This window comes from Phoca vitulina, unplaced genomic scaffold, assembly GCF_004348235.1.
Source record: "Phoca vitulina isolate PV1807 unplaced genomic scaffold, GSC_HSeal_1.0 scaffold11, whole genome shotgun sequence".
Classification (NCBI taxonomy): domain Eukaryota; kingdom Metazoa; phylum Chordata; class Mammalia; order Carnivora; family Phocidae; genus Phoca; species Phoca vitulina.
In genome coordinates, this window is record NW_022589714.1 from 11,335,468 (window position 1) to 11,354,801 (window position 19,334).

The 19,334-nt window shown below is 40.0% G+C and overlaps 1 protein-coding gene across 5 annotated transcripts in view; it reads left to right on the forward strand.

The window, feature by feature from the left end:
* Nucleotides 1-4,243, forward strand: part of HMGN3 (high mobility group nucleosomal binding domain 3) — a 31,010-nt gene extending 26,767 nt beyond the window's left edge. The window contains exons 4-7 of one of the 5 annotated variants that reach the window (XM_032409404.1): nt 1,669-1,719; nt 3,108-3,221; nt 3,342-3,441; nt 3,762-4,238. In XM_032409404.1, coding sequence (XP_032265295.1) covers nt 1,669-1,719; nt 3,108-3,221; nt 3,342-3,441; nt 3,762-3,775 — 279 coding nt within the window. In that variant the 3' untranslated portion in view covers nt 3,776-4,238. Of the gene's footprint in view, nt 1-1,668; nt 1,720-3,107; nt 3,222-3,341 lie in introns of all 5 variants that reach the window. The other 4 variants (XM_032409405.1, XM_032409403.1, XM_032409406.1 and 1 more) reach the window with 4 other exon arrangements.
* Nucleotides 4,244-19,334: the final 15,091 nt, after the last annotated feature.

Here is a 19,334-nt window from a genome sequence, read left to right on the forward strand (position 1 = left end):
TGTCCAATATTAACTTTCACCATGGTTCAGTAGTTACATTTTAACTTTTGTTAGGCTTAACTATAGATTATACTACAAGCCGCTGTAGTCCGTGGATCTCTAGCGCATTAAGGGAGTAGACCTCCTAAATCAAATAAAAACCAAAATTTAAAACCAAGCTTTTCCTGAGCACCATGAACCAGCAGTAGAAGCACCTTCCACCGAGATCATTGCCCGTGGTGCTGACACAGAGCCTCCTCAGTGGCCAGTGGGACTACGGACTGCAGAACCTCATCCTTTCCTGTCCCATCAACACGCTGGAATGCTGAATCGGGGAGGGGTCTCTCTTACAGAAAGTATAAAAGAAAATTATTTGCTGTAAATTGTGAAAACAAATATATGTTAATACAATATATCAAAGCCTGATACAACACAATTTTTTAAATCCTGAAAATGTAGGAGCTCTGCAAGCTGCTGTATTTGGGGAATAGACTACAGATTTAGGGTGGTAAGATTAATAAAAACACCCCTTATTTCTCAAGCCGTTTTCTTTTTTTATTTGAAAAGTCATGTCTAACAGCCAGTCTTCTGGAATTGCACTGTCTACAATTTCCCTTTATGCCCTTGATGAACAGGGCCAGATTCAATATGAACCTGAACCACCTAGAGGCATTGCGGAGGAATTTTCCTCCAGAGGGGAAGACCCTGGGTAGTGTTTTCTGCTTAAAAGCCATTCTCCCTAGTGCTCCGAGAGAAGTACACTTATTTTTTTCTAGCTTGATGAGAGAAATATTTGCCCTAAAATAGCTATAGAAAAGCAGAGGCTTAAACCCGTTATCTTCCCCAGTGTCCCCACGTGCACCCTGGTCTAGGAGCCCTGGTAAGCAGGAGAGGGCTGAAGCCCCATATGGAGGGGACCTTGGCCACAGGGTAGGCACTGCTCAGGGCAATGGGGAAGAGAACCACATGAATCAAGAGGAAAATAGTCACTTTGTGGACTCTTTGGCTAAGTTTAAGAAAAATCTTAAACTTTGGAAGCTAACAGTGGACATTTTATTATTATAATTGTGTTCTTAATAAAGAGCTCTAGGAGCAAGTGAGCCCAGTGTCTGGGTGGGTGAAAGATTCTTCTCTCACCTTGAGCTGGCATTGGAGAGGATGAAAGTAGAAGAAGCTTGGCTACAGAACTTGAAATCGACATCAGAGGTGGAAGGATGTGGAAATGATTTTGAAATACTTCACAGGCAGCCGTCTTCATTACCGGATGGGCTTTGCCTGCGATTGTGCCGTGATTTCTAGACTGTTGGGAAGGCTAGTGTGACCGAATTCATTGAGTCATTTGGCTGAGGGCCTGAGTCATTCCTCTTACTGCTGTGCTGTGATCAAAGGAAGTACAGAGACATCAGAGATGGAAGCTTAAACCTGTTCCTGGAGAGCTACTCTGGACTGGGGAATAATGAGTCGGCTTTTAAATCTCACCTGCTGTTCACTTGAGAACCCAGGATGAAAATAGTTATGAAATGCACAGATCTTTATGCTGTTACCTGATGCTGAAAATAGAACGAAATATTTTTAAATGAACAGAATCAGAGTCAAAATGGACTGTTGTCTTTTGCAGTCTTGCTGTGTGCCTTTTGGTCTTGAGGGTTGTCTTTTTCAGTATTTGTATAATTTAATTTATCTTTGCAGAAACCTGCTCCACCCAAACCTGAACCTAAACCAAGGAAAACATCTGCTAAGGTAAGAGGTGCTCCCTCCCCCATGTTGGCCTTTTTTTAAACAATGAATAAATTATAATTCCATATCTAAAAATCATCCAAGGAAAGATCACATTTACTGATTCAGGCTAAATGTATGATTAGGAAAGTATCACCATTGTTAACATTCTTTCTCAAAAGGCATAAAGCACAGTTTTAATGCTTTACCAGGAATGTGTTTCTCATTCGGTCAGTAAAGGCAAAGGTAGTCAGAGCATGTTGCTCCGAGAAGCTTCATGTCCAAGAGGGGTTTGGTAGCCACATGCTGTTCACATGGCGGCTCGGAAAGCATGAGGCTGGGCCCTGGCCACAAAGTGGCCCGCAGCTCCAGGGGCTGGGGGAGGGGGCCGGACTTCCTGTAACTGGTCTTAGGCTGGGCTGATGACTCATCATACAATAATTAATACTAGCAAATAATCAACATCAGCAAACACTTACGTGGCTCTCCTACTATGCTAGACCCTGTTCTAATTGCTTTTCTTATGAAGCCGTCACATCAGTCCTACTGAGGTAGGTACACACACCCGGGTTTGCTAATGAGGAGAAAAGCACAGAATTATTAAGAAACTTATCCCGAATAGCTTTTCTGTGCTCTGCCCTTCAGAGCATTGTTGTGAATTGTTTGAAACTACATGTTATTTGGGCGGTTCCTGGGTGGCTCAGTCGGTTAAGCGTCTGCCTTCGGCTCAGGTCATGAGCCCGGGGTCTTGGGATCGAGCCCTGCAGCGTCGGGCTCCCTGCTGGGCGGGCAGCCTGCTTCTCCCTCTCCCACTCCCCCTGCTTGTGTTCACACACTCTCTGTCGCTCTCTCTGTCAAATAAATAAATAAAATCTTTAAAAAAAAAAAAAGAAACTACGTGTATTTATGGCATGAGTAGATGATTCTGAAGCAGAACTCACTTCTGTGGCTTGTATTAAATTCAGGAACTTTTCTTCACGTGGGGCTTCATTTTCAAGCATTTTCTCAGCCTTCTCGTCCCTCGAGCCCCATGTCCCCACGTGAGGTGTTTCTCTTGCTGGCTTCTTCCCTGGCTTCTGCCTCATCCTTCAGTTCCCCACTGCTCTCGGCGGCAGAACCACTTGTCTGTAGCGAGTGAGGAGGCCCACTGAACAAATGCATGAGGAGAATCATCATCTTTTCCTCAGAAGAGAAAGTCAGTGGACCGTCTAAGCAGCCCGTTAACATTCTCATAGAGCCTCAATGTAACTCACTTGAAGCCTTGCAGACTTGGCTTCTCCTTCCCCACCTGAAAGCCACCGTGTTGGCCATGGTTGCACTCCGCCTTGTGTTTGGACGAGGCTGACGGATTTTCACTGACCTCACACCCTGTCTAACATGCTTTGTTTCCCTGTGCTCTGACCCTCTGTTAGAAAGAACCGGGAACAAAGATTAACAAAGGTGCTAAAGGGAAGAAGGAGGAAAAGCAAGAAGCTGGAAAGGAAGGTACTGCACCATCTGAAAATGGTGAAACTAAAGCTGAAGAGGTACTTTCCATGAATACCTCCCACTGACTGACTCAATGTCTTAAAAGAAATTGCTCAATGCTTTAGCCGGTGATAGCACGTTCATAATGTCTCTTTTTATTGCCCATAATGTTATTGCAGATCCACATCTCTCGCTCAACTGTTAATGTCTCAACCTCCAGAGGTACCCCACCCAGCACACTGTCAGTAAAGGGGCAGATTGAAACAGTGAGAGTTAAGGGTACAGTAGAAAATTCTGCATGTTTGCAGTGGCTAGAAGCAGATAGTAGTAGTGTGGTGTTTTTTTATCATGAACAGTGGGAGCTTGCAGGTAAAGCTTCTGTGGCCGTTTGAAAAGCAGAAAGCAATCAATGCAGCAAAGTGTTTGCGTACTGTATTCCTGCCTTGTCTGTTTTACACCCAGAGTCGAATTAGGTTTTGCAATAGAGCTGCTAAAAAACAGATGTTCAAAGCGTGTGTGTTGGCTGGGTAGACTTTTCTTTGGCTTCTAGTAGGTTTAATAGTAACTGTCTCTCTTTTTTTCCCCTTTCTTTTTCACAGGCACAGAAAACTGAATCTGTAGATAACAAGGGAGAATGAATTGTCGTGAAAAATTGGGGTTGATTTTATGTACATCTCGGGGCAACTTTTAAAAGCTATTTTTACCGAGTATTTTGTAAATGCTAATTTTTTAGGATTCTACTAGTTGCATACAAAAATATATAAGGATGGACATTTTATCTTCTCATAGTCGTGCTTTTTGGAAATTTCCATCATCCTCAAGTGAAATAAATACCAGTTTGATATTGGAAGCTGTGTGTAAGATTGATTCAGCATTCCATGCGCTTGCTTTAAAAATCGAGTCCTGTGCATACTGTGGTGTTTTTACTGTGTGTATTTAAATTTTTCACGCAGTTTTTCTAGAGCAATAATCAGTGGTGCTTTTGTACCTAGGTTTTATGTGATTTTAATGAAACATGGATAGTTGTGGCCACCTGCTGACTATTTGTGGTTTAAAATAAAAGGTTTTCTTGCCTGCAAAATACCTGCCTCTTAGTAGTGTCTTTACTAAACTTGGGCAGTGTTTCATTTTGTTGTTGCTGAAGACATGAAGAATAGTTACAGTTTGTGCCATAATGGTATCTCTAGTAAGTCAAACAGGATGATTTCTTAATTGCTGGGCCTTTAAAAATGTTGTTATTTTTAATAAAACCATCTATGAGTGCTAGCGTGGAAGAATTACATCTGAAACACTCGATGCCAGAAGTGCTCAGCAAAGATCGCCATATAATAAACTTAATAAAACAGTACTTTTTAAAAGGTCTTTATAAACAGAACAGAGTTCTGTTAAACCAGAGCTGATGAAAAACCATAAACTAGGGCTGATCCTTGAAAATCTGTCACTTTTGGGGCGCCTGGGTGGCTCAGTCGTTAAGCGTCTACCTTAGGCTCAGGTCATGATCCCAGGGTCCTGGGATCTAGCCCCACATGGGGCTCCCTGCTCAGCGGGAAGCCTGCTTCTCCCTCTCCCACTCCCCTGCTTGTGTTCGTGTGCTCTCTCTCTCTCTCTCTCTCTTCAAATAAAATTAAAAAAAAGAAAAGAAAATCTCTCACTTTCAAAGTACACTGAATCACATTTTACTAAAATACTTTCCCATTCATTGAGGACTTCACCATTTGAAAGCTCTTTACCCAGCATGACCACATTTTAGCCTTGCGTGAACCGGAGAAAGGAGGTGGCATAGTTAATATTAGAGCTCCTTTCTAGGCTAAGATATAGGGACTTGGATATATATGCCTTCAGGAATGAGAAAAACCAGGATTCGAACCTGGTCTTTTGAATTTTAAACATAGCCTATTTTGGTCTGTTCAGGCTGCTGTAACAAAATACTACAGTTTGGGTGTCTTATAAATAAGAGAAACTTAAGTCTTACTTTTCTGGACACTGGAAGTCAAAGCTGAAGGTGTCAGCATGGTTAGGTGAGGGCTGGCTTCCAGGTTGTGGACTTCTCACTGTGTCCTCCCCTAGAGGAAGGGGCTAAGGAGCTCTCTGGGCCCTCTTGCCTAGGAGTAGTAATCCCATTCAGGAGCGCTCCACTCTCGTGGAAACACCTCCCAAAGGCCCCACTTCCTAATACCATCATCTCTGGGGGGTAGGATTTCAACATAGGAACTTGGGGGGATCACCAGCATTCAGACCATACCGGGGTCCTCTTTTGGGAAGGACATAGGACTGCCAGGAACAGAGGAATCACTTTGTAAAGTAATTTGTTTTTATTTCTTTGCATTCCTGAGAAGTTTGGAGACTGCATGAGCACCCCAGGAAAGCTGAATTCTAGGGATTCCTCTTAGATGAAGATTTGAATCTTTTAAGATGGAAAGTAGCACCTGCACTGCTCAGGACTCTTGCAACCAAGGCCGTTGTTCCTCAGGGCCTTAGCATATATTGGAGGGCTCAGAACCTGTGTAATTGTCCCAAGTATGTTGTGAATCCACTGCATTTACCAGCCAGCCATATTATATACAGAATAATCTTAATCTGTTCATAGTTGTTTTTGGCTTCTGATTATAAAATGTACCTTAATTTGTGTTGGACATGCTGAACACCACTTTTACCCAAAGGAAAATAGCTGGTATCCTGTGAATACTTCATGAAAATATTTTCAGTGTGCAGTCAGTACACAGCTGAACTATATTGCTGGCTAGCTACCAGTTCACAAATGCAGTATGAACTTAACAGGTCTACTTTTTAAACAATGACAAAAGTACTACAGGTGATTTTTTTTTTTTAAATAGACATAACAATTGTACATAGAGAAGTCAAAGTCCTCCTCTCTCCCACTCTTGTGTCTTAGAGGTAACACTGCACACTGTTTTCTCGGTATATATGTGTGTCTGTATATATATATATATATGAACATACATGCACACACACACATATATATGTGAACATACATGCACACACACATGTGAACATGCACACACATGCACATGTATTTTTAAAGGAGAGAATATTATATACATTCTATTTTCAACTTATTAAACCAATAATTGGAGATAAAGATTATTTCTAATACTGCAGTGCTGTCAATGATACTGCAATAAATATTCTTGTGCACGAAGCTTTGCCTTAGATATTTCTACTCAACTAGATAATTTCCTGGAAGTGGAATGTCTACATCAAAGGGAATGTACATATGACATTTTGACTATTGCCAAAAAGTTGTGCCCATCCACTTTCATCAACGGCATATAAATGCCATCTTATCTTACCTTTGCCAGCACTCTTATTTTGGTCAACCTGGTAAATGAAAAATAATGCCTTACTGCTTTAATTTTAGATTCGTTACTAGTAAGATTGAACTTTTCGGGGCGCCTGGGTGGCTCAGTTGGTTAAGCGACTGCCTTCGGCTCAGGTCATGATCCTGGAGTCCCTGGATCGAGTCCCACATCGGGCTCCCTGCTCGGCAGGGAGTGTGCTTCTCCCTCTGACCCTCCCCCCTCTCATGTGCGCTCTCTCATTCTCTCTCTCTCAAATAAATAAAACCTTTAAAAAAAAAAAAAAGATTGAGCTTTTCGTATATTTAATGGTCATTTGAATTTCTTCTGTGAATTATGAGGTTTTTCTACTTTTCTGTCGGGGATCAGTGTGTTTTAATCATTCGTGAAAAAATATCATTATTCACAATGACCACTGATGCTATTACTTTTATTCAAATACACAAAGATCAGGGATTCTTAGGTCATTGGTATGTGTCTATTAAAGTTTATGGGTATTGGGGCACCTGGGTGGCTCAGTCGGTTAAGCATCCAACTCTTGATCTCAGCTCAGGTCTTGAGCTCAGGATCATGAGTTCAAGCCCCACATTATTAAAAAATAAATAAAGTTTATGGGTATTATCATTACCATTTTAACAAAGTGAGGGAATACTGTAGGGCAGACAGCTACCAAAATAACATAAGAGCCCCAGTTTGGTTCCCCAAAATTTGATCTGATGGATACACTGCCTGAGAACAGATGGAAATTTTGGTCATACCCATGACTGCCACATTGCTTACCCCAGCAGTGAATTTATACATGCTAGGAAGTGGCACACTACATCAAAACTAATGATGTAATGTATGGTGATTAACATAACATGATAAAATTTAAAAAAAAAAGAAAGTGGCCTCCTTCTCCAAAACACGTCTGCTAATCTGATGGAAAATCATAACCCTATGAATCTACAATGACTCTGAGTCATTGGCATCCCCTGCAGTTAAGCAATGCACTGCTTGTATGATCTTATGTGCTAGTCCTAATATTCTCCCTGGAGTTGGCCCCATGGATTGTGCTGGAATAAGAGTGGGCTCAGAGACAAGTGGCCCTGAAATTCCCATTTTTAAGTTATGTGAAAAGATAATCTGAAAGTCAAGATCCACTGATCCAACAATAGGTGAACTGTCCCATAAAATCTTGAATGTACATTTACATAATTAAGGAATTTGAAACAAAGTTATGAAACAAAGCCTTTTTTTCCTGTCCCCAAATTTTAGGGGACTTCACTCTTGGCTCAAGGTACAAGTGCTACCCTTTTGCCAGTCCTGGCAGGCATAGGGAAGTCATCTCAACTTTTAGCTATCACATATGCTAACATGTCTTTTGAATGCCTTTCACTTAAACATGAGTTCCAAATTTTTATTATTATTTTCTATTTATTATTTTATTCAGAACATTGATTTAAATCTCCCAGAATAATTTTAATGATTAAGATAATAAATAGTGGGCGCCTGGGTGGCTCAGTCAGTTAAGTGTCTGCCTTCAGCTCAGGTCATGATTCCAAGGTCCTGGGATCGAGTCCCACATCAGGCTCCCTGCTCCGCGGGGAGCCTGCTTCTCCCTCTGCCTCTGCCTCTCTCTCTCTCTCTCTTTGTCTCTCAATAAATAAATAAAATATTTTTAAAAAGATAATAGTTATAATTTATTTAATGCCGTGTGATAAGTACTTTACATAATTTGGGAGAAAACTTGTGAATTCTGTATTATTTTAATGTTCCCACCCCCTAGTAAAAATGAACCCAATTTTCCAATGCCAAATAGAGCTGAGGCTTATTTAAAACTACAAAGGGAACTTTGTGATTATCTCTTCTTCATGGGAGAAGAAAAAGTCTTTGAAATCCAAGTTTTAAAATGATATTTATATAAACTTCATGACTTTGAATTAAGTAATGGTTTATTAGGTATAACACCAAAAGTACAAGCAACCAAGTAAAGAATTAGCATCACAAAAATGTCAAGAAAAAAGCCACAGAATGGGAGAAAATATTTGCAAATCATATCTGATAAGAATCTAATACCTAGAATATGTAAGGAACTCTTAATGAATTGAAAATAAACAGTTTTAAAATAATTTTAAGATGGGCAAAGGATTTGAAAGATGTTTCTCCAAAAACGTACATCAGTAGCCAATATGCAAATGAAAGGATGCTCAACAATTAGTAATTAGGAAAATGTGAGCCAACCCATTACAAGATACCATTTTACATGCACTAGGATGACTTTAAAAAATGGAAAATAGCAAGTGTTGGAGAGAAAGTGGAGAAATTAGAGTCCTTTTTCATTGCTGGTGGGAATGTAAAATGATGCAACCTCTACAAAAAACAGTTTGGAAGCTCCTCAAAATGTTAGAGAGTTAATGTATGAGCCAGCAATTCCACTCCTAGGTACGTACCCTAAAGGACTGAAAACAAATGTTCACACAAAAGCTTGTACGTGCATGTGTATAGCAGTGTTATTTATAACAGCCAAAAACTGGAAACAGTCCTGGTGTCCATTAACTGATGAGTGCATAAGCAAACTATAGTAAGTATATCCATACAATGAAAAATTATTCGGTCAAGAAAAGGACTGAAGTACTGATATGCTACCACAAGGATGAACCTTGAAAACACCATGCTAAGTGAAAGAAGGCAGTCCCCCAAAATCACTGATTATATGATGTCATGTATGTGAAATGTCCAAAATGGGCAAATTCATAGTGGTAGAAAGTAGATACATGGTTACCAGGCATTGGAGGGAGGGGAGAGTGGGGAATGGCTGCTAAGAGGTACAGAGTTTCTTTTTTGGAGTGATGACAATGTTCTGGAATAGTGGTAATGGTTGCACAACCTTGTAAATATACTAAAATGCACAGATGTGTACACTTAAAAAACCACGTTTGCAAGGCTACTGTTAAGCACAGGACTGAGAATCAGGAGGTCTGGTTTTAAATCTCAGCACAATCTCTCACTAATTGTGTGAAACCCAACAGGTCATTTAACTTCTGCTTCTCAATTTCTCATCCTCAAAATAGAATTAATATCTGTTTGACAAAAGCTGTTAAGATCAAATGAGACAGTCACTGTGAAATCACTTAGTGCAGTGCCTAAAATACAGTAGGTTTTCCATAGATGCCAACTGAACTGAAATTGGATGAATACAAATGAGCCGAGTAGGCTTTGATGAGTGTATATCATGTATGTTCGTTTTAGGCAGTCAGCCTCCAGTCAGTCTCCTTTGAACAGTTTAAAAGGAAGAATTGTCTTGCACTTAAAGAAGGCAATATAGTGTAATGGTTAAACTTATGAACTCTGAAACCAGACTGCCTGGGTTCAAATCCTCTTTGCTACTTACTGGCTATGTGACCATGGACAGATTACTCAGTCTCTCTATACTCTGTAGATCTTAAGAGTTCCCATCTGTAAACGGAAACAAAAATAGTACCTACTGTCTAGGGTGTTGTAAATGTTAATGGTACAAAGTAAGTGTTCAGGAAGTATCATATTTGGTTAAAACATGAAGCAGATGAGATGTTAGGTCCTTGAAGGAAGGGATCATTGTCTCATTCTCCTTTGTGACACGTAGTAGAGGCCCAATGAATGTGGTCTTCCAGAGACAGGGAAGAACCAAGTTCAGGGTTGTTACCATTGCTATATCCATCTCCAAATTAAGCTAATTGGATGGTGTAGCTCAACTATGCAAAACAATTCTGGCCAGTCTTCCTTGAAATTAACATAAAAATTAAACCATCTTTATTTCACTTAGTTTGTATTTAAGCTAATGCCTTTTAAAACACACCTTTACTACCATAACTTTAAGAACATTTTTCTGTTGGTTGCGGTATTATTCTTATAACAATACCTGTTTAAGCTGTGTACTCACATACTTTTAATTTAGACCCAGCTTCACTTTCCTAGAAAAATACACCACGCACGATATGCAATGCCTTTATTTCTAGGTCACAAAGCACTTAACAATTAAACAGGGATTATATATTCTTAGAGATAAATACACCTGGACCTAGGTTAATGGGTCTTGTTGAGTTCCTTGAAGCCAAATCATCAACTCTGAAGAGGGGAAGAATCCCTGAGGTCATCTAGTTCCTCTCTGATGTGGCTTAGATTCCCCTTTATAACAGGACAAGCAAAGGGTTCCTCAGACTTACATCTGGTCATAAAGGAGTTATCCCTCAAACAGCTCTGAGACTTAGAAAGTACTTTCTTATTGTGGAGCCAAGATATACCTTTCACCAGGTGCAGGGACACATAGAACTAACGGATTCTTCCCCCAGCAGTCCCCCAAGTATCTGAAAACAGTAGCTGTTATATTGCCTCAGAACAGTAGCTGTTATATTGCCTCAGAAACACCTTGGTCTCTCTCACACATCCTTATGGATTATAGTCAGAGGACATAGACCTTTCTAAAAAATGTAATGCATTCAAATTAGTCTCATAAATTCAGATGGTTGAGAAATGGAAGCAGAAAATTTTCAAAACAATGACATTAGGTTGAACTATATGAAATGCCTATCTTCTATGGACCTTCAAAAACAGTGATTTCACATGGTTCAACCTATACTTCTCTTCAGTTTTTCCCCCTTATGGAAGCTTGATTAGTGAGTTTATCCTGATCTCTAATGTTTACAGGGCAAAGAGCACTTCAGGACTGCACCAAATACTATCTTCCAGATTTATCAATTCATCAAAAATATATTGAACATCTACATGCTGGGCATTTTGCTAGGCATTAGGGATTCAGTGGTGAGAAGGTCAGTGTCCCTACTCTTAAGGAGCTTAGAATCTAGTGAGGAAACCAAGATTCATTACTTGTAACACAAACAAATGTGTAACACAAACAAATGTGTATTTACAGGAGCCATTACAGAATTCTAATCTCTTTATGGTAAACCCTTCATGTAGTTCCTCTAACGGACTCCATTTTGAGAAAGACGTTAACCACAAACAAACCCACAAGAAACTAAGCTAACTTACTGAATGGCTTTTCTAAAGTATTAATTCACCTGCTTGCTATAAAGTGTGAAAAATGACAATTTGCACTTGGCCTGATAAATGTTCAGTTGCTCTTCCAGGAAATAATTGGTCCTGAGTACTTCTCATGGCTCTTCTACTGATGTCTTTTTGACTACAAGACTGCAGTCACTTAAATTGTGGGTGGAATTTGAATGACTAGACAGGTGAAACAGATTTTTGAAGAAGTGGAGGATGGGAGGAGAGTGGCCTCAGAGTTGGGAATCACAGAACTGGATTGACCTTGGTGGGCATCTGATGTAGCTTTCCTCTTAGAGCCTAGTCTCCTTTGAATTCTAAAAAAATTGCTTTTTTTTTTTTTTCTGCCCAGGTTTTGAGGTCTTTTTATAGTAGACTCCAAGTCAGAATAAGGGGATTTAAAAAATACATGCTTACTTTTTGTGATGGAATTCAATTTAAGAAATTGATAATGAATGAGGCGCCTGGTGGCTCAGTCAGTTAAGCATCCAAATCTTGATTTCGGCTCAGGTCGTGATCTCAGGGTCATGAGATCGAACCCCGAGTCTGGCTCCGCACTGAACATGGAGCCTGCTTAAGATCCTCTCCCACACCATTCTCTCTCCCTCTCCAAAAAAAACTAAAGAAATTTTTAAAAAAGAAGTTGGTGATGAATCATACTCTTAAAAACTGGTTTACTGAGCACATACAAAGCCCCAGGAGCTGCACTGACCTAGCAACTGGTAGGCAGCTACAGTGTTCTGAGCACTTTGCTGCAGAAGTACTAACAAACCCAAAAAGATGTGAATTTTGGCTTTGCTCTTAGAGATAAAACAGGCCTTGGCTATATGCATTTCTGGATTTTGTTGTTGTTGTTACAAGAAATTGAATACTGATTCATCAAAATGGACCTTCAGTAAAATCCTCCATTAATCAACAACTGTTGAATGTCTACAATGTGCCCCATGGTGGATAGCAACAAAAGAAAACTTTACTGACCTTTTCTGGCACAATGAGTTTCTTTTCCTCTGCATTCTCATAGCACCTTTCCTGACCTATGCTTTGTACTTATTTTATTTGTCTGGTACTGTAAAATGATGTTTTCGTGTCTGTTTCCTCAAGTAGAATTTGAGCATCTGGAGGCAGGGAGTTTTTCATCCTTATTCTCCGAAGCACCTAACTGGTGCTCAGTACGTAGTAGTTACTTAATGAATATTTATTGAAATGTTTAGGCGGACTAAATTAAAAGTCCAAACTGTTCTCTCCACTTTCAAAGTACTACTGACCTCAAAGGAAGACACAACTATGGCACATAAAATAAGAAAAAAGACTCTAGCGTACAATATTGAGTGTTAAATGTGTATAGTTCAGAACTATCTTGAGCAGCTGTGAGAAGGTTCAATGGTGGGGAAAGCATGGAGGCTCTTGATTTCTTAAGGAGGTCTGGATGAGTCAGAGAGGAGCAGAAGGACCTGTCAGACAAGGGAACAGCTTTTAAGAAGGCTAGCATCAAATACATCTGGAATAGGTTCATCTCCCAAAACTATGTTTTGGATACCTGAATAGGTTGATTCACCATCGCTTGCTTCCATTTCTTCTGTTAAATGATTGGGTTGGACTTGATTAATGGCTTGCAAAGCCATTTTTAAAGCAATAAGATACCAATAATTCTGTCTTGATAGTGGTGGGGGAAACTGCAGGAGGTGTATGACTCACCCTCTTGACCATCACCTCATCCCTTGGGGTGGCTCCTAATGTTCATTGATTGAGCCCATGGAACACAGTTTGAAGACTATTGAACCAGGGGTTCTCCGAAGGTCTGGGTGACAGGAGGCCTCCTCCTCCCCGCCATCAACTTGCACAGTTTGTGCAGAAAGATGGAGTTACATAATAACCGGAATAGAGGGTTGATGGTGGGAAGCAGAGAGAACTGAGACTAGGAACATGAATCACTCAGCACTGTGCCTAGCATACAGTAACAACTCAGGAAATGTGATATAAATGTATGGGGGAATGTGATATTGTAGGCTAGGAATGTGAGATCTACATGGCCATAGAAGCACTGAATGACAGTCACCAGTGTTTGGACCTGATTCAGCAAGAAACACGGAGCTACTCTGGATTCTTCTTCCACAAAGAGAGACAGGATGAGCACAGTGTCCAAGGAAGAGGAGTCTGGCACTTAACTGGGTCCCTCAATTACCCCATATTTTCCCTTTAATTAGAATATAGTCTGGATATTGCATTTTACAGAATTATTATTAGTTTTTTAAGGTGTAAAATGGTATTATAGTTATTCTTAGGAAATACATGTTGAAGTGTTGATAACTGCAACATTTTCAAATAATTCAGATGCATACACACATATATATACATATATCCATCTACATAGATACAACAAATATGACAAAATATTAATTGTCAGATCTAGTGGTTGGTATACAGGAACTCCTTGTGCCATTTTTTTCTGTATGCTTGCATATTTTCATAATAAAAAGTTGGAAAAGAAGTGGGGAAACAATGTTTTTCTTTGATCTTCTTACAAGAGAGAGAATAATTAATAATGATAATCAATAATGATACTCATACACATTAAGAGAGTGCTTATTCTGTGATGGGTTGTGAAGTAAAAAATTTGGCGTGACCCAAAGCTCCTGAGAAGTAACCTTTAAACTCTTGGTATTTCCCAAGTGATAGAAGTGTTTTTGTTATTCCTGGTGGACCCCGTGGGCCTGGGTATCAGCCCAAATTGGGACGGGAGGGGTGAGGTGGAAGACTAGAGACTGATGGACAATCAATCAATGGGCAATCAATCAATCAGCCATGCCTATGTAATAAAAGCCCAATAAAAACTGGACACCAAGGCTCTGGTGAACATCGCAACTTGGCAGTATTCCATGTGTATTATCTACACATTGATACCAGAAGGGTAATACATCCTGAGGAAAATGGACGCTTTGCCTTTGCCTCCACCCTATGTGTCTTTTCCTATAGCCTGTTCTAATTTGTATCCTTTCCCTTAATAAATCATAACCATGAGTATAACACACTTTCAGTGAGTTCTGTGAATCCTTCCAATCTTACCACATTATCAACCCCGGGAGTGGTTTTGAGAATCCCTCGAACTTGCAGTTGATCTCAGAAGTGAGGACAGTCTTGGGGATTGTACTCTTAGACTTTGCAGCTTGGCCAACACCAAGCCCGGACATTCTCCTTAGTACTTTTGTACAAATGTTTAATACTCATAACCTAAGCATTAATGAATTGGAGTAGGACCTACGATTTGGCCAATTTCACAGATAAGGAAACCTAGGGACAGATGACTAATGTGCCCAAGATCATACAGTGAGTAAATGCTGGAACTGGAACCTAAACCCTGGCAGGCTGTAGCAGAGCTGGTGCATCTCGTTGTTAAGGAAACAAATCTCCATCAGGAATACGAGTGAAAAGAATTCCAGAGTACGTAGGTCCAGGGAGCAATGTAGGTTGAGTCCTGTGTCCTGGTTCTCTTAACTGCAGAAACGTAAAATAATAACAATGGCCCTTCAGAATGAACACCCTGAGGCACAGCAAGACACTGCCCCGAAAGAAAGACTCAGGGATGTGTAATACTACACACTTTGTTTTCTAAGGCCATTAAGTGGACTAATTAATTTTATAAAGAAGTCCAAGAGTTCTAACAGAATGGGCTTTCTCATAAACTTTCCCCTTATCCAAGCAGCAAGACCTCCACATTCTCTGACCAGTCTAGTTAATAGGAGGCCTGCTATAAAATTTCAGTGGCATGGAAAAAATGCTTTAAAAGAGAGAGCTGTCCCACACCTCTCTCCACTAATTGATAGTTGACAATAATCCAAATCCAAATGACATGTGCTTCAGAATTCAAAAATAAGAATGGCAAAAATTTCAATACCCTAAAGAAATTATATGAGGAAAGATCTATCTAACAAGTGAAGCTCCTATATACTCTTCTTTTGCACAATTCAAAATGCTCCAATTCGAAAGGTCTAATTTTAACAAGCCACAAATTCCAAGACTTTGCAAGCACTTTGGTAATTTTGTAAATCAACTAGCTGAATATGCGTTAAATTTTAATCAAATTGTTACAAAAGCTTCCAGACAAATGGTACTATATAGGTGCAAGCAGAAAGTGTGAATGACTCTCTGCGGTAGTCACCAAAGTTGGGCATTTGCTCTTTGAATATGTGCATTGATGTGTGAACAATGCCCTTACACAGGTTGTGAGGATGCTATTCTTCTCTTGCCACCCCCAAAAAGCCTGGAGGTAAGCAATTCACTAGTGGGGGAAAAAATTAGGCAATGCCAAGAGTACATAAAAACAAGAGAGATCCAAGAGATTAAACCTCTGGTGCTGCTTTATTCTGCTAACTGGAGCCTAATGGCCAAGTGAATCTCTTAAGAGGTTTTAGTTCGTGCCCCTCTATGGAATTCCTTAAGTGGCTTATATTTCATCTAAAACATAAAACCCACAACTCCAAACAATGTGCCTTGAGATTATGCTTTGCTGTGATCTCTACTATAATCATTTTCCGATTTTTTCAATCATTAAAAAAATTTGATTCTAAAACATAATTACGCACTGTCCTAAAACCTAATGTAGGAAAAAGAGAAACAAAACAAAGAAAAAAAAAAAAAACACCACCATAAGAAAACAGGAAATGGTGTTTACACGTTGTCTATTCTATAAAATAAAATAATCAAAGTGCCTATAGCATAGGGATGTTGTGAAGATTAAGTGAATTAATATTTTTAAAGGGCATAGGACAGTACCTGGCACATAGTAAGCTATATAACTTTGTTTAATAACAATTTTTTAACACAAGCAAAAGAAACTTTTCAGGCACAGGAAGAGTAAAGTGAGTGAACATCAGAAACCTGGCTTGTCCTCCTTATAAGTAATTAAGTACCATGAGGCTGTTCTAGAGGCAGAGAGAATTGAGGTACAGTGGGAGAAATGTGTTTCCAGCAAGTCTCAGCTAAGTGTGTTATTCCTTGGTTTATTTTCATTATATGAGTTTTTTGATTCTGCATACTTTGAAGTTTGCCTCAAGGGAAAAAGTTGAATTGGGACTCTTTGTGACTAGAATCTTTGGCCTGGAAGGTTGGCACCTTCAACTGCTTCTCATGCCAAGCCTTTGAGATTCTGTTCCCGTTCCAAAAGCTGACAGGAGCTTCCTTGCAAGTTTTTCAAAAAGAAATGAATGAGACTAAACTCCAACAGATTTCTGCCTTTATGGACCCTTAACTAGCCTAATTAGCTTGGTGAATTAGCAGTACGAAGGCCAGAATGCAGAGTGCAGCAGGCCCCAGCGCTGGGGTTGGAGACAGAGGAGGCCCCACAGATCCGAAGCGAGACCAGTCCTCCGGCCATTGGGGGCCACTCAAGAAAGGCTGCCCGTGAAAAGACTGCAGAAAAACTGCTGCCATCTTTTGGCTGATTGCACAGGAACATGGATTTTGAACTATGAGCCATGCAAATTTATATCCAGAAAAAGGTTTTGTAATGCCAAACCTAGTGAGCATAAGATATTACATCAGTTCTACTTTGGGCTTGAGAAAAAGAAGGACAATTTTAAGGTGGTTCTGAGTAGCTCTGTTCCATCCCCGAAGGGAGGGAGAAATGACTGACAATGGAATGCGCCATTAAGCAGTGACAGAAGGGACCCAGGTCAAATGCAAAGAACTTCCAGGCCTTCTCAGAACAGTTGTACTAGATCTGGTCAGCCTCACCCACTTTGTATAACAAATATTTGTTAACACCCCCTTTATTATACTGAACTAATGCATATAGATAATATACCTACAGGCACAATTTTAAAAACTCAATATACTGGGACGCCTGGGTGGCTCAGTCGGTTAAGCATCTACCTTCGGCTCAGGTCATGATCCCAGGGTCCCGGGACAGAGCCCTGACATCAGCATCGGGGGCTCCCAGTTTAACAGGGAGCCTGCTTCTCCCTCTGCCTGCCGCTCCCCCTGCTTGTGTGCTCTCTCTCTCTTTCTTTGGCATATAAATAAATAAAAATCTTAAAAAAAACAAAAACAAAAAAACCTCAATATACTGTTCTAACTGCACAATGCAGAAGAATTTAAAAAAAATTTATAATAGATGATTTCTACATGTAAATGTTTGATCATGACTTAACAAGAAGACATAATGGAGTAGATGGATGCACAAAATAAGTTTAGCTATAAGAAAAATACATATTTTATTATATATATATGTATATATATATATAACTATATATTCAGTGAATGAGTAACATACTCCCCTTATACTGGAAACTTAGAAACCGGGGTTAAATACTTTCAGAGTATGCGTGGAATCACCGGTGGTAACAGCTGCAGCCGCACTGGAGACTCAAACACTCCAATGATGTTGCAGTTGGTGATGCAGTTTTCTGAAATGGTGCACAACACTTGTTAAAGTTCCAAACTAAGCACAATGTTTAAAACTGTGCAAAAGGTATTCAGAATATTCAGTGTGTAGGGGCACGTGGGAGGCTCAGTCAGTTAAGCCTCCGACTCTTGATTTCGGCTCAGGTCATGATCTCGGGGTGGTGAGATGAGCCCATGTGGGTCTCTGTGCTGGGGTGGAGCCTGCTTAGGATTCTCTCTCTCCCTCTGCCCCTGCCCACCATCACCACCCCCTTAAAAAAAAAAAGTCACAAAGAAACTTATGAGCAGGATTTTTTTAATCTACATGAATGTCCAGTGGGGACATGAGAAGGTCGTGAGAGATGGAGGACAGCGCTACGCTGTGTGGGACTGTTCACACATTGCAGGATGTCCAGCATCCCTGGTCTCTGCCCAGGAAATGCCGGTAATTTCCTCCAGACCCGTCTCACCCACCTCCCGGCTTCTGGTCATTGTGACAGCTAATGATGACTCCAAGAAAGACCAGAATACCCTCTGAGGGCATGGGATGGCCTCCGTTAAGAAACACCAGTCTAGAACCTTAGTAACCTCTCAGTAAAGTCAGGATGGGGATGAATCTGGGTGTGAGGTCAGGTCCTAAGGGGTGGGGCCTCTGCTTTTGTTTGGGGGCCTGAGGGCATGGAGGGTGCAAGATCACAAATAGGCTTCCTTCTCTGTGTTTCTCCATTCCAACTTTTTAATTTTAGTGTACTTTATTTATTTATTTTTAAAGATTTTATTTATTTATTTGACAGAGAGAGACACAGCAAGAGAGGGAACACAAGCAGGGGGAGTGGAAGAGGGAGAAGCAGGCTTCCCATGGAGCAGGGAGCCTGATGCAGGGCTCGATCCCAGGACCCTGGGATCATGACCTGAGCCGAAGGCAGACGCTGAACGACTGAGCCACCCAGGTGCCCCTGTACTTTATTTTTTTAAATCAAATGTTTTAAAGGTCAAGTAGGACCTAACAGTTAAGCTGCTCCACACTTCTCCACCAAGCCCTTTCCCCAAAGGCATATACTTTCAGATATTTCCTCTAGTATTATGCATCCATAATTCTAAATGTGTTTTTCTCTCCCTAGGGATTGATGTTTTAAATCATAATATTTTTAAATTTATATATAATTATAACAGATTATAATTATACATAATTTTTACATATATATATAATTATATAATTAAATATAACTATATATTATATAACCTATATAATATTATAATAATATATATTATTAAAATCATTTATAATCATAAATGTTGTCTATTGGCTTTCAAGTAGGGAATATAAACTTTCATGGCATATGTACAGCATATATTAAAATTAAACTACTTTCATATAGTGTTTTAAAATTTACAAGTGAGTTTTCACATGCATCATTTCATGTAATATCCTCACAGAAGTTTTTTTTTTTT